The sequence below is a fragment of the Moschus berezovskii genome, chromosome 6 (genome assembly GCF_049115385.1).
Source record: "Moschus berezovskii isolate FMDL1 chromosome 6, NW_MosBer_1.0, whole genome shotgun sequence".
NCBI lineage: Eukaryota > Metazoa > Chordata > Mammalia > Artiodactyla > Moschidae > Moschus > Moschus berezovskii.
The window spans coordinates 87993710-88017414 of NC_142465.1; the positions used below are offsets into that span (position 1 = coordinate 87993710).

A 23705-nucleotide genomic window follows, 5' to 3' on the forward strand; every position below is an offset into this window, starting at 1 on the left:
AGCAACCAGATCAAATGCATGCAGTTGGTGGGGAGATGTAGGAATGCTCAGTTGTTAGGATTATTTGGGAACCACAGACGATGAAGCATTCTGCCTTGAGGTTTTTCTGATAGAAAATGAGGCTGTCTCAAATCCTTTGTCTCAAGCTTGTCCAAACTTGGAAATTATCTTTCATATATTTTTTCTTATCCCCATTTTTTGGTTTATGCTAGCAGCAGTGTAATAAAAGGTCCTGGACTCTCAGAATGAAAACAATAATTAATTTCTGCCTGGAAGATACCACTCTAGAAAAAGATATTCTTTCATTGCATTCTTAAAAATGTATTATTTCAGTACCACCCTCTTTTATGTATACTAATCTAATCTGTGGATAAGATAGTGAATTTTAAAAGGCATTTCATCTTTCACAGTGTACAAATAATATTAGTTACCACTGGCTTGATGGTAATTGTGGTCTGTGCACAGGACCATGAAGATTCTCCTGAGTCATCCTTTAAATATTTTCCTTTTCTTTATTTGTTTGCCTTTCAATCCTGTAGGTATTCCCACAGTTTATGGTCTTTGCTTGGAGCTGCGGGTTTAATCTCATCCCATCTTATTTCCATTTCCCTTTCTCTTGGTTTGTACCCTGAGACACTTGGGAAAAGGAAAATTCTTTGCCAGATTCTTAGGTCTTTGCTTGAGGCAAAGCTCCATGAACACCCACGAAGCAAAGACCACTGTTCAGAAAAGAAAGTAGAGAGTTGTTCTTTCAAATTCTCGTTTCTTGTTGTAGGGATTTAGAAGTGAGAAATAGCAGAGGAGAGGGTAAATTGTAGCAGTGACAGGAGGATCCTTTGGTACAGCTGCTTGTGGTCAGTGTGAGGAATGAGTGTGTGGGCAGTTTGGTGCATGCTTCGTGCTCAGTTGTTCAGTTGTGTCTGACTCTTTTGCGACTCCATGGACTGCGGCCTGCCAGGCTCCTCTGTCCATGGGATTCTCCAGGCAAGAAGACTGGAGTGAGTTTCCATTCCCTTCTCCAGGGGATCTTCCCAACCAAGGGACTGAGCCCACATCTCCTGCATTAACAGGCAGATTCTTTCCCGCTGAGCCACCAGTGAAGCCTGTGGGCAGTTTTATTGGAGGACAAATTAAATGAGGAGCCAAACTCAAGATGCAGGAGAGGCAGGATGCCTCATTGAAAATGATGATTAGTAATTTGTTTCTGTAATTATCTCAAACACAATTGCTTTTTGTGGATTTTGAATTATGATTTTTAAATTCAAAATGATGAAGAAGTGGATAAAATGTACTTCTTCTCTAAAAAAGAGTTTTTCTTAAAATGAAGCTGTAAAAATCCTCCTCCCAAGCTTTTTTCACAAGCATTATGAAAGCCAAGCTAAAAAGTCCTAGGCTTGAATGTAGGATTAAGACACTAGTCACCATTTAAGTGTTTCCCTGTAGTCTTTGGTACTTTATGGTAGAGGTTGATAACCTTTCTTCCTCGTGACTTTAAGAGTTAGTGCCTCTTGGTGTGATGAATGGTAGGACTTCCTATGTTCCAGAAGGACCTGCTTTGGATATTGTTAGAGCCAGCAACAACTCACCTGCCGTGTGTCATTTGAAAACATTTTCTGAGAAAAGTGAACTTGTATTTCTAAAATCTGTCATTCTGAAATGTGTCTGCACTGTTTTAACTTGACCTGCAAGGAAAGATCCGGAGCAGGGCTGATGCTCTTCTTTCTCATCCTTAGTGCTCTTCCTGCCACGTTTTCAATCTGGCTGCGGACAGCGGATGTAACAGCTGTCTCCCACAGTGGCATGTGTGTTGACTTGTGGACTTTTCTTGTGCCAGGAAACAATGTCATGAGAACCATCCATGGGGTGGGAGAGATGATGACCCAGATGGTGCTCAGCAGAGGCTCTATCTTCCCCATGAGTGTGCCTGACATTCAGCCCAGCCTGCACCCCAGCAAGCAGGGGAGCCCCACTGATCACGAGGACGTCACCGTCATGGACACCAAGCTGAAGATCATTGAGATTTTACAGGTAAGGGCCTAATGGGAGGGAAGCAACAAGCACCTACCTGTGCCTGTTGGTTTAATGTCTTAACTTTTTGTTCCAGATCACTGTGTAAATATTCTGAAATGCTGTTGATCTAATTTTATTTCATTTAAGATAATGATAAGCCTGGTAAAAAATCTCACACTGACACTATTTAACATATTAATTACATATGTCCATGCCCATTAAATAGTTTAATGATGATACCTAACAAATGTGGAGTGTTTTGAGGTTGACATAACTTCTTTAATATATATTTTGTCATTTAACATTGACTTGATTTAATTTTACCATAATTTAAGAAGGGTTTCAGAGAAGGCGAAGTTAAGATTGAATTCCAACTCTTTTTTTACTTTTAATTGAATTGGACATTTGATTCTATACAGATTTATCATAGTAAGAGACTTTTTATTTTTATTAAATTAAAAGTTAATTACTGTTTTTAGCATTTTATGTAAGTGACTGTCTTGATGTTTTTGTTTCCAAAAGGCTAGGAATAATATATGTAAATATGTTTATTTATCTGTGTACTTATTTTTGATTTTGGCTGTGTGGGCTCCTAGTTGCTGTGTGTGGGCTTTCTCTAGTTGCAGTGAGTAGGGGTTACTCTTCATTGCCGTTCTTGGGCTTCGGTGGTTGTGGTGCATGGGCTTAGTTGCCCCACAGTATGTGGAATCTTCCTGGACCAGGGTTTGAACCCACTGTGTCCTCTGCAATGGCGGGAGGATCCTTAACCACTAGATCACCAGGGAAGATCATTAAAAACTGGAAGATCATTAAAAACATTTAAAAACTGACCTAGTCTAATACCTGTGTCTATGAAGTTAAAGGAGTAAACTGCTATTTTGTGCCCAGTGGTTTAGTATGGGATAGTAAATAAAATCCCATTACTATAGCTATGGATTCTTAGCATTATTTTTAAGTTTGGAAAGTAGTTTTATACTTTCTTTGTCTGCCTTTCCTTTTATTCTTCCCTTTTCCCCTCCCCTTCTACCTTTGATTATTTTTCACAATTAACTATATTAGAGATGAAAGTTTGAATTTTGTCTCTATTCTTTGAATATTAATCGTCAACTGAAAGCCAATGACTGTTTCATTAATTTATGTTTTCATACTTTACATGAAAGTAAAGTCTTTGACTTTTGTCTTTGACTCTTTGTGACCCCATGGACTGTACGTGCTAGGCTCCTCTGTCCAGGGGATATTCCAGGCAAGAATACTGGGTTAGGTTTCTATTTCCTTCTTCAGGGGATCTTCCTGACCCAGGGATCAAACTCTGGCAGGCAGATTCTTAACTGTCTGAGCCACCAGAGAAATAAATTCGCTTAAAAAACAACTCTTCATTTTATGCACCTGCAGTCTAGCCTCTGCTCCTGCCATTCTGCTCACCAAACCCACTGGTCCTTTCTCAGCCCTCTTCTCCCACGATCTGTCTCCAGCTTTGAAAATCCCCTTAGTAATTGGAATCAGTTCAGCTAATAGCTGTAGTGGTGCTCAGTGCATGCTAATAAGAGTTTCTTTGGTGTTTGCTTTTCTCTCTGGATTATATGCTGTTCAGAGGCAGGTTTTATATCCTTGGCACCTTTTCTGTATTCTTGGTACCTGCCTCAGTATCTGGCTCAACAAGTTTGTGGAACTTGACTGAACATAGCTGATATGGAGCATGGCTGTGACCCAGGAGGAACATAAAGGTCTAGCTGAAGAGGAATAGGGAGAAGGAAGACAGAGAGGCATTCAACTTTGGACCCGTAGCTGTAAATAATGTGTTGCTGCTGCTGCTGCTGCTGCTAAGTCACTTCAGTCGTGTCCGACTCTGTGCGACCCCATAAACGGCAGCCCACCAGGCTCCACCGTCCCTGGGATTCTCCAGGCAAGAACACTGGAGTGGGCTGCCATTTCCTTCTCCAATGTGTGAAAGTGAAAAGTGAAAGTGAAGTCACTCAGTCGTGTCTGACTAGTAGCGACCCCATGGACTGCAGCCCACCAGGCTCCTCTGTCCATGCGATTTTCTAAGCAAGAGTACTGGAGTGGCTTGCCATTGCCTTCTCCGAAATAATGTGTTGGGTGAGCAAAAAGGAGAAAAATTGATTTGGACTGGGGAACCAGGGAAAGCTTCATTTCAAAAGGGATTCAAACAGGACCTTGGAGGATATCTCAAAAGCTAGTAATTATGGGGTAGAGGAGAAGAATATTCAAGGTAAAGTGAACAATATAAATGAATGTGAAGAGGCAAGAGAGACACTGCAGGCTTCCAGCCTGTGCTGTTGGGATGGAGAAGAACCAAAGGAGAGAGAGGAAGGGGCGGGAGGGTGGGAGGAGGGAGATGGAGGTCTGACACTACAGAGCTGGTGAGAACTAGGTTTGGAGGGTACCACCAAACCCCAAGTTTTCTGAAACTTGCATGACTGTTACTGTTTGCTGTCCCAATGAGCATCTCTTAAGAGACTGTAGGGGACACAGATAATAATTATACCAGGAGCAAAGGCTGTCCCAGGACTCTCCCAGGCAAACTGGGATGGCAGGTTGCCCTGTGTAAGTCTGCCTCTCTGTTTCCCATCTCCACTCAGATAGCAACATATACCTTTTCCTTCTTGATCTCCGTTATATTTTATACCACATGGGTAGCCCTCAATCATTTCCTAAGTACATTAACAATGCTGTAGCAGGGACTGACAGCCCTGTAGTTGAGACTCCGTGCTTCCACTGCGGGGGTGAGAGTTTGATTCCTGCTTGGGGAACTAAGATTCCACATGTTGTGCAGTGAAGCAAAAGACAAGTAACAACAACAAACAGCACTATAGCAAAATATATTTAGTTTTTCCAACTCAGTCACTCTTCTTGAGGACCCTGGGCTCCAGGCACTTGCATCCTTCTCAGTGCTGAGCACAGATGGGAACCTTATTGGTACTTAGTCTCTGTCAATACGTCCAATTAAACAGAATAAGGACAGCAACACGGAGCCAAGGAGAGCCAGGCAGCAGTGAGGCGTATCCCTGGTATACCGGATGCTGTTCCTTAAGCTGCCCCTCTGAAACCTAGATCCAGGACTCCTTTTGTTATAGTCAGGATCCACACTATTGTAGCTAAACTCTTGGCCTTTCTGTTGTGAATGAGGGTCTCAGCTCCAGCACTTTTTTTGTGGAGCCAGTGGAAACCCTGCTCAGGGCTCAGGAAATTATGTCATCATAACGTCTGATGCTGGGAAAGGTTGGGGGCGGGAAGAGAAGGGGACGACAGAAAATGAGATGGCTGGATGGCATCACCAACTCTATGGACATGAGTTTGAGTAAATTCCGGGAGTTGGTGATGGACAGGGAGGCCTGGCATGCTGTGATTCATGGGGTCGCAGAGAGTCGGACACGACTGAGCGACTGAACTGAACTGAACGTCTTCATCCATATCTACTGGATACCCCCACCTGGAATATTCCAAGAGGGATTGTGGGAAGTCGCATCATCATCTTTTCAAAAACTATTGAGGGATTTTACTGACATTGGCGCCTGCAAATGTCTCACTGTGCTTAGTGTTATGACTATTTATCATGTGTGCGATGGAAGTGTTAAGTTTTCCAATAAAGTTTCAAAGTAGTTTGTGTGACATTTTGATAGTTACGTTGTTCTTGCTGTCCTGTAATGAAATGGATTTTTAAACACCATGCTGATGAAAGGAACTTATGTTGTTTTTAATATTTCTTATAGTTTATCTTGAGTGTCAGACTAGATTATAGGATCTCTTATATGCTGTCAATATACAAGAAGGAATTCGGGGAGAACAATGGAAATGCCGAAACGTCCACCAATGGCTCTCCTGATACACTGCTGCCATCAGGTATTAACTTTGTGACAATATTAACTCTCTGGATGATGTTTCCATGAGAACTTGAAAGTTCCTTTTTATGTTTTAAGACAAGAAGCATTTGTATGAGACAAAAATGTCCAAATAATCTCCACCAGTGAAATGAAGGAGCTGAGACAGAAATTAAATAACTTGTCGAGAATGGCAGGGAGGATGTTTGCTGCTTCTGGTGCTTGGTCCTTTGAATGCAGTTTCTCTTGTTATCTTCACAACTCCACAAGTTTGAGTACTCTTTATTGTGCCAGTTTACTGATAAGAAGACCGAGGTTAGAGCGGTTAAGTTACTTGCTTAAAGTTATGAAGTAGTGGAAAAGGGATTCTCTCTGAGGTCTCTCCAACTCCAGGTCTGAATCTTTTAAGAATGATGCTGTTTTGGTGAAAATCCAAGGGGATTATTTTTCTGACTTGATCACAGAGCATGTGAAATGCATGAATCAGGAAGAAAGGTATTTTGTAGGAATTACCCAACTGAAGAATAAAGACATGGCATTCCCTTAAAGGTCTGGATGTGGATGTTGGTTTTTCTGTGTATGTGTGTATGTTGGTTCTTTATTACCTTGTACAGTTGTAAACTGGTACTGTTTTTCAGTTTTTCACATTTAAAGTGTATAAGAATGAAGCTACTCACTCTGTGAGTATAGGGGCATAATGACATAAAATAAAATAAATTTTATTTTACAATAAAAATTATTGTAAAAATGTTGTGACTCTAGAAGGTACCTTATGAAACCTAAGAAATATTAAATCACCATTTTTTTTCTGGCTAGATCAGGCCAGCCGTGACAAGCTGGAAACTATATCATACTGAAGATGGAATCTATATCATTGACGATTTAGCTAGTTCAGAGAGCTCTTCTGCTGGGGTAGGATTTATATACAGATAGGAAACTTCCTGGGAACTACAACCACTGTGAAAACATCAGGGAGCCTCTTCTTTGTGTGTCAGTCAGTTTGATAGAAAGTCAGCATAGTTAACACGGATGCTAAGCCAAACGTCCTGCTCCCTGACTCATCGGTACCATCCGAAGGCAGCGTGCTCTTCAGATGGCGTTCAGCTCTCCTGAGCTAGAAGTCTCCCTGGCACATTTGCAGCTGTGTTGTTGTTATGCTTCCCAGAAGTGTAGAACCCCAAGGGGCTATTTCCAGGAATGAAGAGGCAGAACCAGAAAGTCTTGCTGGCGTTTGCGTTGACACTAGCATAACAATTATTGGCTCTCAGAAGCCAGACTTCTGGAAAAAGGAGCTCTGTCAGTAAAAGTGTGGGAGGGGAAGTCTAGGGGCAACCCCAGAAAACCAGTCTTCTTTGATTTATCTGACCTCTTAAATTGGTTGTATTTGTATGAGGTAGCTTTCTGGGAAGAACTTCTTCCCTTTTTATATCTTGCTCCTTTTTCTTTTCATGCTTTGGAGATGGGAAATAAATTGTGTACCTATCATAGACATCTCCAAAATGTTACTGGTGGGATGGGTGAGGAATTAAGACTGGTTCATATTAAAATAAATAAACGCTCTGTCCCACAAGAAGAAGGTATGGAATTGCAAAAGTGAGCTTAGGTAAAAAGATCATATTGTTTGGAAGTACCATGTAATAACAAGGTTCTTTATAGGTATATTGTGATTCTTTAAAAAATACTATCTTTCCATGTCATTATACATTTAAATTATATGTATGTATATAGGTATGTCTGTATGTAGTTTTATATATATATGTGTGTGTGTGTGCTTATATAGATGAAGAAACTTTGTAAATAGTTTTTTGTGATCTTTTCAATGTATGTTTGAGTATAATGATTTTATTTATTTATTTATTTTTTTTTTTTTTGAACAGAGGAAAATTTATGCGTCGAACCTGGACTGGTCACTTATGATAATATACATGCTACAATTCCATTCTCCCCAATCATTCCACCTTCACCCTCTCCCACAGAGTCCCAAAGACTGTTCTAAATGCCTATGTCTCTTTTGCAGTCTCTTATACAGGGTTCAGGTTACCATTTATAATGATTTTAAAATGTAAACTTCAATTTAAAATATCGATGAATAAGAGACACTGTATTGTGACTTTTTAAAGTGTTAATTGACTTTTGGTGGCATAAAGAAATTAAGACAAAAATGTTTTTAGATATGCTACATTAATATAAACATCGGGACTCCTAATGATAAAAATATGAAGAATGGATTTTTTACCATCTTACCATTTATATTTGCAGCTATTGTTCCTGATATAGATGAAATTGCAGCTCAGGCAGAAACTATGTTTGCTGGAAGGTATAGTAACATTTATGTATCATTATTTTATGAATAAGATTTTACTTAGAATTTTATAATCGTTTATTGTTCCCTATATCTATTTAATTTTATATCCTTTATGGTTGCCAACATAATTCCTGCCAGAAATGAAGCTGCGAATTTACTGTAGAAGAGAAAGCATAGCTTTTCTTTAGGTCAGGTTAAAAAAAAAAAAAAAGACAGGAGAGATGAGATCAGTGTATTGAACTTTCCCCTGGATTCTTTGCTTTTCTTTCCTCAAATAATGACAGCACATGAATGCCCTTTAAGTCCCCTGGCAAAAATATCGCTGGATCTTGCAAAACACTGCTTCCCCAAATCTGAGAAATTTGAGGCAAGAAGGTACTTCTTCTTTCAATGTTATCATTAACTATATATGTGAGAACTAATGCTTATTATCTGCCAATTGGAAATATCCATATGATTGAAGAAAATGAAATATCTCTGCCATGGCTACCCTGCTTTGCTGTCAGGAGCCCTACTAATCATTGTTTTTAGGTTGTTTCTTTGGTTTCCCCAGAAATGAAACTAATAGTCAAAAAGAAAAGTAAAAACTGTACTATGTCTAAGCTACAAATATTGAGTTTCTAGCATCCATTTTTATCGCAGATTTGCCATATGTACCTAACAGATTTCTGTACTAAGCCTTTGGTTGCATTTTGTTTGATTAGCAAGAAAGACAAGAAGAAAGACTCAGGGAAGCCCAAAAAGCATTTTTATCTCTAGTGAACTTTTGGTTTAGGTTTGTTTTTATATTGTTTTGCCAGTTTCTGCTGTTGTTATTGTTACTGTGTTTTCCTATTCAAGTATTTCATGATTCCTGAGAAGAGGATAAACCTGTGTATGATTTTCACTGTAAAATAAACGAACTTTTCATCCGGGTAATCTTGCCCAGAGTCTGAATACCGCAAACTCGTGGAGTTGCTCTGGCTATGGCCTTGCCAAGCGCACGCGCATGCTGTGCCTCACTGCCCCACCACCTGTCCTGAGGAGGTTTTGGGCCTGGTGGGGGAGTTGGGGGGCGGGTGGTGGTAAATTGGCCCTTGACGTACATCCAGCTGATATGCCTTCTCAATAAACGCTTCTGGATTGATTCAGATTCTATCTTTTGTCTGTGCCTAGCTTACCAGATTATCCCAGTTTGCCTGCTACTTTCCTGTTGCAATCACCGAGAGTCCCCCATCTTAGGAACCTTCTCGGTCTTGGACAGACTGGGACTTTGGTCACCCCTCCTTTCATGGATGATCACAAGCTTTTCTTTATGTTCCATTTCCTCATGAGTTGTGCCTGCAGGCTAAGTCGCTTCAGTCATGTCCGACTTTTTGTGACCCTATGGATTGTAGCCCTCCAGGCTCCTCTGTTTCTGGGGATTCTCCAGGCAAGGATAATGGAGTGGGTTGCCATGCCCTTCTCCAGGGGATCTTCCCAACCCAGGAATCAAACCCACGTCTCTTATGTCTCCTGAATTGGTAGGCAGATTCTTTATCACTAGCACCACCCTGGGAAGCCCCTTTATTAGTAACACAAGGCCAAAGACATTTTAGGTCTTCCTTTGCAATTTCCAATTTTTTGTGGAGGGGTGATGGTGGAAATGGTGTAAGTCTGAGAATGTATACACAATATTAGCCACTTATGACTAGATTTTATGTAAATACAAGTCTTTTAGAATGATATTTTGGTTTTACAGAAAGGAGAAAAATCCAGTTCAACTTGATGATGAAGGAGGCAGGACGTTTTTACGGGTCCTCATTCATCTGATCATGCATGACTACCCGCCTCTGCTATCGGGAGCCCTGCAGCTGCTGTTCAAGCACTTCAGCCAGAGAGCGGAAGTTTTACAGGCATTTAAACAGGTGAGATTGAGTAGCCTTCAGTGCTTCCACCAGCAGAGGCTCTGAAATGTTGTTTATAGCATCCAACCTGACTTAATGGTTGCAGAGTTAATGAGACTGCAGCTTTTCCTGGGGACACTTTCTATTTTTAAAGATAGATATGGCCTTGTCTGCAGCCAAGACATGATCTATTTTAGAAAGTGATTTTTCAGTTAATATCTTTAATGTGGATGATAGGCACTAAGATTTAGGAAGGCACTGGGGGATAATACCATATTAGGAATTTTGTTGCCCCTGCTGTTACTCTGACCCTAAATTTTACTGATCAGTTTGGGTACTGCACTGAAATAAATGTTTTGTGATTGAAAAATATGAATCCAAAAGAGAGGAATTGAGATGGAGCTAATCTTTTTCTTTGTCATCTTTGAATGATACCAATTTTGAGACCATGAATGAGGACTATCTCCGGGCTTACATGTATTTCACTAATAAAATTCCGTAACAGAGCATTGATCTTCATTAGGAAATTTTACAGGCATATGTTAAAATATGAAATAATTAAAACTAATTAAATAGATAAAGCTATTCATATATTCACATAATATATACAAATTAAGTTTTAGACTGTATGGTTATTTTCTTCCACTTATTTTTATGTTTCTACCTCATTCAAACAGGGAGTCTCAGAAAAATTAACTTTATCAGTAAAATTAAAGTTAGGGTATCTTTTACTTTAAATTACTCTTTAACATTTTGAAAAGCATTGTTTGGGCTCACTTTTTTATATGTATAATTCTTTATAGCATGTGAATATATTAAGTAGAATTTACAGGTACTTTCAGGTAAATTTTCATGATCAATATACATGTAAAATATCCATAAATAGCCTAGAAATACTAAACTTCAATTGAGGGACACATATGTTAAAAGACTTGGGATTTTTGACATAAATCAAATTCCATAAGTAAATTGAGGATTGAAATTCTGTTTCCAGGTGCAGTTGCTGGTGTCTAATCAGGATGTAGATAACTACAAGCAGATCAAGGCAGATCTAGACCAGCTTCGACTTACTGTAGAGAAATCCGAGTTATGGGTTGAGAAGAGCAGCAGCTATGAGAATGGAGAAATGGGTGAAAATCAAGTAAAAGGTGGTGAAGAGCCAATTGAGGTTTGTTTTCAAGATCTAAATTGAAATCATCCAAACAATATCTTTTAAACCAGCATAAAATTTCCATTTGCCAAGTTGATAATCCACATAAACTTGTACTTTGGTTAATTCTTGTTAATTGTTCTCATTATATCTCCTTTTTCTCTCTTTCTCCTTCCCACTCTCAGTCTCATAATCCAAGAATCAAGATAACAGGATGGAGTGAGGTGGAGAAAAAAGGAATAGGTCATAAGCCTAAACCTATGAAGAGAGGGGAATTTTTATTTTTAACGTTCATGGTGGCTTTTTTATTGCCAAACTATAAATCATTCTTTTCATTATTGAATATCCTTATAAATAAGTAAAAATACCCAAATGATAGGACATTGCCAACATGAAAATCCCCCAAATTTGTTTGATCTGAAAAATGGTAAAATGGTGTTCATAAGTCTTTTGTTATATTGGTTTTAGTTTTCATTGGGCTAATTTCATTGCTGTTTCTGCATTTTGCTAAATAATAAATAAACCATTAAAATTTTTAAAACATTTTTTTAGAAATGCTAAACACCATATGCCAACACCATAATTGATAATATATTGAGTTTCTTAAATACCTGTCCAGTGTTTTATTTAGTTGTTATTATTATTTTTTTATTTATTTGGCTGTATTGAGTCTTAGTTTCAACATGTGATATCTTCGATCTTAGTTTTGTCATGCAGAATCTTTAGCTGTGGCATGTGAACTCTTAGTTGTGGCATGTGGGATCTAGTTCTCTGACCACGATTCAAACCTGGGTCCCCTGCTTTGAGAGTACCAGATCTTAGCCACTGTACCACAGGAAAGTCCCTGTTTAGTTATTATTTTAATCTACAGGAATGTAAACTGTTAGAGGGGTTTACCTGCCCCGACTTTTCTGTTTGTTGGAATACCCAAAGTATTTTGTAGTGTACGGTGTTGAGTAGGAGGTAATTAGTGGGAATAGAAAATAATAAGATGCTGAAAAATTCCAAAGGGATGTTCAGTGGTGGGTAACCACTTTCCACTTGTCTCAGGACTAATCGCCACTGATCTGCACAGTACTTTTGACGTAATTCTTTAAAAACTTTTCTGTGATTTTATGATAAAAATAAAATTGGTAAAGAATCTGCCTGCCAGTGCAGGAGACACAGGAGACATGGGCTCAATTTGTGGGTCAGGAAGATCCCTTACAGGTGGAAATGGCAACCCACTCCAGTATCCAGCCTGGAGAATCCCCATGGACAGAGGAGCCCGGTGGGCAATAGTCTATGGCATCACAAAGAGTCAGACACGGCTTAGCAACTAAGTATGCGCATGCACATGATATAAGTTAGTTTCATGTAGAATTTCTACAGCTTTTTTTTTTTTTTGGTTGAAATGGAGTTCTTCCATAGCGTATTAATTTATAAGAGAAAATTCAACATTTATTTAGTATTTGCTATATACTAACTCTTACAGCAGACACTGTCATGCAAGGTATATATTTTTTAAATGTTACAGTAAACTTTGGAGATAGTTATAAAGATCACATTTCTGAATCAGCTGAGTTGACTGAAATTCAGAAAACCCAAGGATTTTCTCACTATCAAGCAGTTCTGTGTGATTTTAACTCAGGTCTCTTTAATGTAAAATTGCACTTTCTGATACAATATTTAAAGTTATTAAGAGATGTATTATGCTTTCATGAAGCTAGAATACCTCTTTTTTTTACAAATACATATTTTGTAAATATTCTAGAGGATAAATGTAATGTTTCTTCCCCTTTCAGACTTTTCATTATTTTATTTTATTAGAGAACAACTCTAAACCTTAAGAAAAATGCATTATGCTTTTTGTAAAAGTTTGCCCAGAAAATCACTTAGTAGATTTGAGGTGTAGAGATTTGAGTAGAATCACTTAGTAGATTTGAGTAGAAGTGAGGTGTTCCATGAGGGATGTCAGTCACTAGTCTACAGTTTAAGTTTCCAGTCATGAGGGAAAGTGGAGGAAGAACCTGTTTTAATTGTATATCCACAACGTACTCATAGCAGTTTAATAAAAGTTTGTCTTGATGTGAGAAAGAAGATGAATAAGTCATCTGATAATAGTAATTTTATTAAAAGTGCATTACACGTGGTCTATAAAACTATTTTTCTAGGGACTTCAGATGAATATAAATCAATAAAAGTTGAAATATATTTATTTGTTGCAGTCAGGATTTATCAGTTCAGCACATGTTAATAATTTTAGGTCCTTAAAGCAAGAAGTGATTTAATACGAGTAATTAAATTTTAGGAATGTCTGGAGGAATACAGTTTTAGAGGCTGCCTCTGTACTATAGATTTCAAGGTCAAACAATCATAGCCACGATTCAGAGGCCAAGAATCTGCATCGGCTGCTGTATAAATACTATAGCCACCAGCACTGACTTGTACCTTAGACGCGTATGGACCCCTCAGATCTGTTGAGATTTTCTTTTCACCCTGCACAGCCTCAGGAAGATGGATGGGCCTTGAATGGAGAGGGCATTCAGAGGAGGTTTTGGTGTCAGGCACCCTGGAATTTGCCACTCACTATATGTGTGACTTGGGACAACTGATTTGAATTCTTTCAGTTTTGTTTTCATTGTCCATTCAGTGAACTTAATAATGATACTGAGCTCATAGTGTTACCGTGAAGATTAAATGAGCGAACTCTGTGCATATGGTGTGTCAGTTGATATGACTTCAGTGGGAAAATATAGACAATACGGTGACATATTAGTTACCAACAAGTCAAGAAGTAAGACTCCAGCTTTAGTTAATTTATTGTCTCAGTGCAATCATTATGGACCAGTGGCCTTACCCTGAGACTGATCTCCCTCATGGTTGCATCAGGATATCCTCATCCTAGCATCACAACACCCCAAGAAAGAATGTCTGTGCTTTTCTGGGTCTCCTGCTCAACAGCAAGTAAACCTTTCCCAGGTGCTCCTCAGTCGATTCTGTCTCATGTCTCCTTGGCTGAAGCGGCACCACATGTTTACCTCTAAACCAAGGGGCTGTGAGTTTAGACTAAATAAAAGATGCTCCACAGGCTAGAATACTCTCCCCTGAGTTATGTGGGGGAAGGATAAACAAAATCAGAATCTGCTTGGGGAGCTTCCCTGTCGTTCAGTGGCTAAGGCTCCATGCTATCAACGTGGGGGACGTGAGTTCAATCCCAGAATGGGGAACTAGGTCCCACAAATTACAACTAAGAGTTTACATGCTGCAGCTAAAGCCTGAATGCCTCAACTAAAGATCTTGCATGCTGCAACTAACATGCGGTGCAACCAAATAAATAAATATTGAAAAATATCTGCTGGTAATGGAGAAGGAAGTAAGGATGTAGGTTAGCAATCAACAGTGTCTGTCAAAAATCTGTAGTCAGTGAATGCTTGTTATAATTATTGTTGGTTTTTATGCACAACATGTTGTGCTGCTTGTTATGATGCATATGGAATTATGAAATCTTAAAAGATACTTGTAGGGTTGTCAAGTCCATTTCCTATATGGTATTTGTTCTGTCTCTAAATAGCTCACCTAAGTGAGATATTTCTTAAAACAAACTTCTGTGATGGGAAATTCAATACCTCCTGAGGTAGAACAGTCTGTTGAAATTAGTGTATAGCTTGAGAAATAGAATATTACCAGTAAGAAGTCGTCATGGTTCATCCCTGTATTCCAGAGGAAACCATTTTCATGAGTTTATGTTAATAATTTCCTTACTTATCGTAGTGGTTTTACTATGTGTATCTGTATTTCTAAAACATTTAACAAATGAAAATAATTTCATTTAGTCTTTTTTATTGGACTCCAGTTGCTTTATAATGTGTTAGTTTCTGCTGTACAGCAAGATAAACCAGCCGTACATGTACATACATTCCCTCCTTTTTGGGCTTCCTTCCTATTCAGATAACCACAGTGCATTAAGTAGAGTTCTTTGTGCTAGACAGTATGTTCTTATTAGTTACCTATTTTATCCATAGTATCAATAGTGTATGTGTGTCAGTCCCAATCTCCCAATTCCTCCCATCTCCTTGCTTTCCCTCTTGGTGTTCTTTATGTCTGCGTCTCTATTTCTGCTTTGCAAATAGGATCATCTACACCGTTTTTTCCTCTGATAACTCAGATGGTAAAGAAACTGCTGGCAGTATAGGAGACCAGAGTTCGATCCCTGGGTTGGGAAGATCCCCTAGAGAAGGAAATGGCAACCCACTCCAGTATTCTTGCCTGGAGAATTCCATGGACAGAGGAGCCCGGAGGGCTATAGTCCATGGGATCACAAAGAGTCGGACACAACTGGGCGACTAACACACACACACGCAAATATACCATTTTTTTTAGATTCCACGTATATATTAATGTACAATATTTGTTTTTCTCTTTCTGACTTATTTCACTTTGTATGACACTCTCCAGGCCCACCCATGTCTCTACAGATGACCCAATTCATTCATTTTTATGACTAATATTTCATTGTATTAATCTCTTAGAGTAAAACTTAGGCAGAACTCTCCTCAACATAAATGTCAGCAAGATCATTTTTGACCAACCTCCTGGAGTAATGAAAATAAAAACCAAAATAGACAAATGGGATCTAATTAAACTTAAAAGCTTTTGCACAACAAAGGAGACCATAAACAAAACAAAAAGACAGTCATCAGAATGGGAGAAAATATTTGCAAATGAAGCGAGTGACAGGATTGATCTCTAAAGTATATAAACAGTTCATGAAGCTCAATATCAAAAAAACAAACAACCCAATCAAAAAATGAGCAGAAGGCCTAAATAGTCATTTAGTCTGTTTTAGGTGTGTTTTGTCCTCTGTCTTTGTTGTTGTGTAGCAGTTACTTATTTTCTCTAATATACATTATTACATGTTATGCATTTGTTTATCTAGTAAACTCTTGATGGACATTTTCATTCTTTACAGTTCTAGTGTCTTGAAAGGAAATTTGCTACCAAAAGGAGCTTTAAAAACTTTGAAATGTCACCTGATACACATGTTTAAGAGACCCTTCAAGATATATATTTAGGTGTAAACATCTAGTTCAGTTCAGTCACTCAGGCGTGTCCGACTCTTTGCGACCCCATGAATCAGCACACCAGGCCTCCCTGTCCATCACCAACTCCCGGAGTTCACTCAAACTCATGTCCATCGAGTTGGTGATGCCACCCAGTCATCTCATCTTCTGTCGTCCCCGTCTCCTCCTGCCCCCAATCCCTCCCAGCATCAGAGTCTTTTCCAGTGAGTCAGCTCGTCGCATGAGGTGGCCAAAGTATTGGAGTTTCAGCTTTAGCATCAGTCCTTCCAATGAACACCCAGGATTGATCTCCTTTAGAATGGACTGGTTGGATCTCCTTGCAGTCCAAGGGACTCTCAAGAGTCTGTTTACCAAATAATGTCGATTGCTTTCCAAAGACCAAATGATATTCCCAGGGTATGTAAAAATTTCTGTAATTCCCCATCATGGAGACTACTGGTTTTCTCACTCCATTTTTGATAATTGGATGTGTTTGGTATGTTATCCCTGTGTGATTTTCATTTTGCTGGATTTTTATGAAGTTGAGCATGTTTTTATATGTTTATTGGACATTTCACTTCCTCTTCCAGTTTAGATAACACTAAATTCTGTGTGGGCAGGTAGTTAGATCCTACCAATTCATGTGTACCTACTACTGAGTTTAAAAATATTTCTTATATCAAGTCATGGTGATGCTCTAAGTTTAAACTTGAGTACTATCTTTTCATCTGTTATTTCTTCTTTACTTGTTTTAGTGTGTTGGTAAGATTTTCTGGTACAGTGTTGAGCAGATGTGGTGATAATGGCATTTTTGTTTTGCTTCTGATTTTGAAGGGAATAATTTTAATATTTCACTATTGAACATGATGTTTATTATACTTCTTTGCAGATACCTTTTATCAACTGAGGAAATTTTCTTCTGTTTTTCATTTGTTACTTTTTACCATGAATGTTTATGATTTTAATTAAATCCTGTGTATGCATCTATCAAGATGATGTTTTCTTTAATTTTCATCTGCTCATTTTGATAACATGACTAATCAATAGCCTTCTATAGTAACCTTGTATTCTAGAATAAATATGTCTTGGTGATATTTTATACAGTACTACATCTAGCTTCTGAGGATTTTGTTTACCATTTTATGTCTATATTATCAGTGAGGTTGGTCTCCAGTCTTCCTTTCTTGTACTGTTCCTGTCAGTTGTTGGTATCAAGGTTAGACTAATTCCATAACAAGGTGAGTTACAGAATCTTACCCTTTCTTTGAGTAAGATTGGAATTGTCTCTTCTGTCAGTGTTTGGTAGAACTTGTCTAAATCTGCAATGGCCTTGGATTTAGTTTGGGTAAATTTTAACTAGTAATTAATATTGCAGAGATTACAAATTCATTAAACTTTTCTCTTGTGGGTCAACTTGTATATTATTCTAGCTGTATTCTTTAGTTTTCAAATTTATTCATCTTTCATTATCTTTTAAAATTTCTGTTATATCTGTGGCTTCATACCCCTTTTTCATTCTCTGCTTTTTCCCTTTCAATTTTACTCTTTGGGTTGTATAATTCTATGAGTTTTAACAAATGTATGATGTCAGGTACAATCTCACCAGAGCTGTACATATTTTATTCATCTTTTTAAATGAATTTATTTTTGGCTTGTTAAGCTCCTGGGCTTGTTTGCTATTTCATTATATTTATCCTATTATACTCTAGCCTTTTATGTTGACATACTTTGCAGACTTAAAAAAAATGAATGATATAATTCCTAAGGAGCTGCATCCCACAGATTTTGACAAATGTTATTCCACAGGATGGGAAAAGGTCAGTTTACATTCTGATCTCAAAGGAGAGCAATGCTAAAGAATGTTCAAATTACCATACAACTACGGTTATTTCACATGCTGGCAAGACTATGCTCAAAATCCCTCATGCTAGGCTTCAGCAGTACATGAACCAACAACTGCCAGATGTACAAGCTGGGTTTAGAAAAGGCAGAGGAACCAGAGATCAAATTGCCAATATTTCGCTGGATCATGGAGAGAGAAAGGGAGTTCCAGAAAAATATCTGCTTCGTTGAGTACGCTCAAGCCTTTGACTATGTGGATCACAATAAACTGCAGAAAATTCTTGAAGAGACGAGAGTACCCAACCACCTTACCTGTCTCCTGAGAAACCTGTTTGTGGGTCAAAACTGGATGTGAAACCATGGACTGGTTCAAAACAGGGAAAGGAGTGTGACAAGGCTGTATATTGTCACCCTGCTTATTTAACTTACATGCAGTGTACATCATGAGAAATGGCTGTGTTGGATGAATCACAAGCTGGAATCAAGATTACTGGGAGCAATGTCAACAACCTCAGATATGCAGATGATACCACTCTAATGGCAGAAAGTGAAGAGGAACTAAAGAACCTCTTGATGAGAGTGAAAGAAGAGAGTGAAATAAGTGGCTTGATGGTCAACATTAAAAAAACTTAAGATCACGGCATCTGGTCCAATCACTTCATGGCAAATAGAAGGAGGAAAAGTAGAAGCAGTGATAGATTTTATTTTCTTAGGCTCCAAAATCCCTATGGACAGTGACTGTAGTCATGAAATTAAAAGATGCCTGCTCCTTGGAAGAAAAGCTATGACAAACTTAGACAGTGTATTCCAAAGCAGAGACATCACTTTGCTGACAAAGTTCAATATAGTCAAAGCTATGTTTTTTCCAGTAATCATGTACAGATGTGAGAGTTGGCAAATAAAGAAGACTAAGCTCCAAGAATTGATGCATTTGAACTGTGGTGCTGCAGGGGACTCTTGAGAGTCCCTTGGACAGCAAGAAGATAAGACCAGTCAATCTGAAGGGAAATCAACCCTGAATACTTGTTGGAGGGACTGATGCTGAAGTTGAAACTCCAGTATTTTCGTCATCTGATAAGAATGACTGGCTCATTGGAAAAGTCCCTGATGCTGGGAAAGATTGAGGGCAGAAGGAGAAGAGGGCATCAGAGGATGAGATGGCTGGATGGCATCACCAATGCAATAGACATGAACTTGGGCAGACTTCGGGAGATGATGGACAGAGGGGCCTAGCGTTCTGCAGTCCACAGGGTCACGAAGAGTCGGACAAGACTGGATGACTGAACAACATTAGTTATGTATTTTATGCATAGTATCAATAGCGTATATGTGTCAATCCCAGTCTCCTAGTTCCTCCCATGGCACCCCACTCGAGTCCTCTTGCCTGGAAAACCCCATGGATGGAGGTGCCTGGTGGGCTGCAGTCCGTGGGGTCACTAAGAGTGGGACATGATTGAGCGACTTCACTTTCACTTTTCACTTTCATGCATTGGAGAAGGAAATGGCAACCCACTCCAGTGTTCTTGCCTGGAGAATCCCAGGGACGGGGGAGCCTGGTGGGCTGCCGTCTCTGGGGTCGCACAGAGTCAGACATGACTGAAGTGACTTAGCAGCAGCAGCAGCAGCAGCAGGTATCCATACATTTGTTCACAATGTCTTTGTTTTCTTGATGTATCCATAATTGAGAGAGATTTGCTTACATTTCTCACTATAGTGGTAAACTTACCAGTTTCTCCAGTAGTTCTATTAACCTTTATATGTTTTAAGTCTATTTGATTAGATACATATAAATTTTAAGCTGTTTTTAACTAGAAACAAAAACGTTTTATCATTTGCAAGTTATTTTCTTCCACTTGTGTTGATATTGTTTCATGTCTTCTGGCAGCATTACTGCTGTTGAGAAGTTTATTGTGTATTAAACGTGGTGGTTTAGTCACTAAGTCGTGTCTGACTCTTGTGACCCCATGGACTATAGCCTGCCAGGCTCCATGGGATTCTCCAGGCAAGAATACTGGAGTGGGTTCCCATTTCCTTCTCCAGAGGATCTTCCCGACCCAGGGATCGAACCCGGGTCTCCTGCATTGCAGGCAGATTCTTTCCCAACTTAGATATGAGGGAAACCTCGTATTGAATAGTGGTGCTTTGATTCTGATCCTACAACTGCTCAGTCTTTTCATTCGTATCTGACTTTTTGCATGTTCAGTTCAGTTCAGTTCAGTCGCTCAGTCGTGTCCAACTCTTTGTGACTCCACGAATCACAGCACGCCAGGCCTCCCTGTCCATCACCAACTCCCAGAGCTCACTCAAACTTGTGTCCATCAAATCGGTGATGACATCCAGCCATCTCACTCTCTTTCATCCCCTTCTCCTCCCACCCCGAATCTTTCCCAGCATCAGTCTTTTCCAGTGAGTCAACTCGTCGCATGAGGTGGCCAGAGTATTGGAGTTTCAACTTTAGCATCAGTCCCTCCAATGAACACCCAGGATTGATCTCCTTTAGAATGAACTGGTTGGATCTCCTTGCAGTTCAAGGGACTCTCAAGAGTCTTCTCCAGCACCACAGTTCAAAAGCATCAATTCTTCGGCGATCAGCTTTCTTCACAGTCCAACTCTCACATCCATACGTGACCACTGGAAAAACTATAGCCTTGACTAGACGGACCTTTGTTGGCAAAGTAATGTCTCTGCTTTTTAATATACATCTAGGTTGGTCATAACTTTTCTTCTAAGGAGTAAGCGTCTTTTAATTTCATGGCTGCAATCAGCATCCGCAGTGATTTTGGAGCCCCCCAAAATAAAGTCTGACACTGTTTCCACTGTTTCCCCATCTATTTCCCATGAAGTGATGGGACCAGATGCCATGATCTTTGTTTTCTGAATGTTGAGCTTCAAGCCAACTTTTAAACCTTATTATTTTTTTTCATATCAATTAGTTTCTGTTTTATATTTCCCATACCTGAGACTTTTCGCTGAATTTGAATAATTTATTTAGACTTGTCTGAGCCGCTTTTCACGTATGTCTTATTTGTAGTTAACTTTACTTCTTGACTTTTAAAAATTTCAGCCATTATACTCTATCACACCTGTGATTTGATTAAAAAATCTTTTTGGTCATTTTTATTATCTGTTTTCGCTTGCTAATTTTTGTGATTCCATGTGGCTATTTTGTGGCCTTGTATGTAATACTAATTCCACGATCTGAAGTACTTGTGAATTTCTTACACTTTTTACACTTGCTTCATTATCTATTTGGTCACCTTTGATTATAAGCTCATATCTTCATTTAATAGACTTTGTATTTAGAGCAGTTTTAGCTTTAGAGAAACATTGCACAGAAAGTATAGTGAATGCCTATACATCCCCTCCTTCCTTCCCTGCATTTTTCTGTTATTAGCGTGTGCGCAAGAAAAGTTGCTCTAGCCGTGTCCCACTCTTTGAGACCCTATGAACTGTAGACTGCCAGGCTCCTCTGTCCATGGGATTCTTTAGGCGAGAATACTGGAGTGGATTGCCATGCCCTCCTCCAGGGGATCTTCCTGACCCAGGGATCAAAACTGAGTCTCCTATGTCTCCTTCATTGGCAGGCAGGTTCTTTACCACTGGTTCCACCATTAATTAATATAGTGCATTTGGTGCAATTGATAAGCCAATACTGATACATTATTATTAACTGAAGTTCATAGTTTATTTCAGGTTTTTTGGAAAGGCTACCCACCCACTCCAATATTCTGGCCTGGAGAATTCCACAGACTATATAGTCTGTGACATCGCAAAGAGCTGGACATGACTGAACGACTTTCACTTTCACGTCACAGACCCAGAACAGAAAGGAAACAAAGCCTGGATTCCAAGGAAGATGGAAGGTCTGACCAGAAACCTGTGTTAGAACCAGGAGTACGTAAAGGAAACATCCACAGTGATAAGCCAGGGAAACGCATGGCCCATAGAAGAGCAAAGGGGTACCTCTTTTGGCTTGGTCAAAGCCAAAACGGGGAGAAAAACTCTCTTGAGCTCAAGACAAGTACACTTCACTCAAGATTTTGGACTAGAATTCCCACTAGTAAAAGGCCCCAAAAGTTCCCAGTCAAAAACTCTGATTAACATATTCACAAAATGTCATATCCCAAAGTGGCTCTATAAGGCAAATGAAATCTTCTCTGGGTTAAACAAACCTCAGAAGAATTCACATATTCCAGGGAATCTAAGTTCATAATACACTTTTAAAATTACTGAATATCTAAATACATTCTCAAGGACTTCTACAAAAGTAGCCAAGTTAAAACTCAAATGGCCCTCCTATTACAAAACCACTAGATCCTAGATACAAAGCCTATTTTAAGTATATTTCTGGGCTCACTGGAAATAGAGGACAACTCTAAACGACCCCTCCCTCCATCTGTTATTGCTGCTGTTGTTTAGTCGCTCAGTCATTTCCGATTATTTGTGACCCTGTGAACCACAACATGCCAGTTTTCCCTGTCCTTCACTATCTCCCAGAGCTTGCTCAAATTCATGTCCATTGAGTCAGTGATGCCATCCAGTCAGGTCATCCTGTCTCACCCTCCATCTACCAAGTAAGAAAAGTAACCTCAAACCTGATCAGAGAGTTCTAAGCTTCTGGGCAACATGGTAAGTTTCCCTGAAGACAAATGCCAGTAACTCTGCAACTCAGAAAGACAAGTTAACTCTAAGCAAATATCAAGATTGGGGCACTAAATCAGACTCCTGCTTTCAGACATCTCAGGCTAACAGTGCCCTCTGGTCACAGGTTGAGGTAATCACACATACTGTAAGGAGCAAAACATGCCATCTTTCAGCCCCCAAGATACCAACTAAAAACCTACACCCAAATGTTTACAGCAGCTTTACGCAAAATGGCCCCAAATTGGAAGCAATCAGAGGTCTTTTAATAGATGAATTAGGATAAATAAACTTAAGTATATCCAGATAATGGAGTAGTATTCAGCAATAGAAAGAAAGTGCTTACAGGTTACAAAAGGACATGAAAGAATCTCAGATGTATATTGCTAAATGAAAGAAGCCAGTCTGAAAAAGAAGGCTGAGTGCCAAAGAACTGATGCTTTAGAATTGTGGTGCTGGAGAAGACTCTTGATAGTCCTTTGGACAGCAAGGAGATCAAAACAGTCAATCCTGAAAGAAATCAACCGTGAATATTCATTGGAAGGACTGATGCTGAAGCTGAAGCTCCAATACTTTGGCCATCTGATGCAGAGCTGACTCATTGGAAAAGACACTAATGAGGTAAGACTGAAGGCCGGAGGAGAAGGAGACAACAGAGAATGAGATGGTTGGATGGCATCACCGACTCAATGGACTTGAGTTTGAGCAAGCTCCAGGAGATGGTGAAGGACAGGGAAGCCTGGCATGCTGCAGGGTTGCAGAGTCAGATACGAGTGAACAACTGAACAACAATGAAGTCTGAAAAACTACATACTGTATGACTCCAGCTGTATTCTGGAGAAGGAAAAACTACATGAGACAGTAAAATGATCATGGGTTCCTCAGAGGTTCTGGGGTGTAGTGATTAAAAAGAGAGGAACAAACAGGTAGCACAGAGAGGAATTTTAGGGTGATGAAACTCTTCTATATGATACTATACATAGCATTACACATTTTTCAAAAGCTACAGAG

General features: G+C 39.2%; 1 protein-coding gene across 5 annotated transcripts in view; it reads left to right on the top strand.

Moving 5' to 3' along the window:
* The window catches only part of ITPR2 (inositol 1,4,5-trisphosphate receptor type 2), a 639393-nt gene that overhangs the window by 250343 nt on the left and 365345 nt on the right, over positions 1 to 23705 (top strand). For all 5 annotated transcript variants that reach the window (XM_055395002.2, XM_055395004.2, XM_088837263.1 and 2 more), the window contains 5 exons: positions 1835 to 2028; positions 5742 to 5871; positions 8109 to 8166; positions 9875 to 10040; positions 11014 to 11187. In XM_055395002.2, coding sequence (XP_055250977.1) covers positions 1835 to 2028; positions 5742 to 5871; positions 8109 to 8166; positions 9875 to 10040; positions 11014 to 11187 — 722 coding nt within the window. The remainder of the gene's footprint in view (positions 1 to 1834; positions 2029 to 5741; positions 5872 to 8108; positions 8167 to 9874; positions 10041 to 11013; positions 11188 to 23705) is intronic.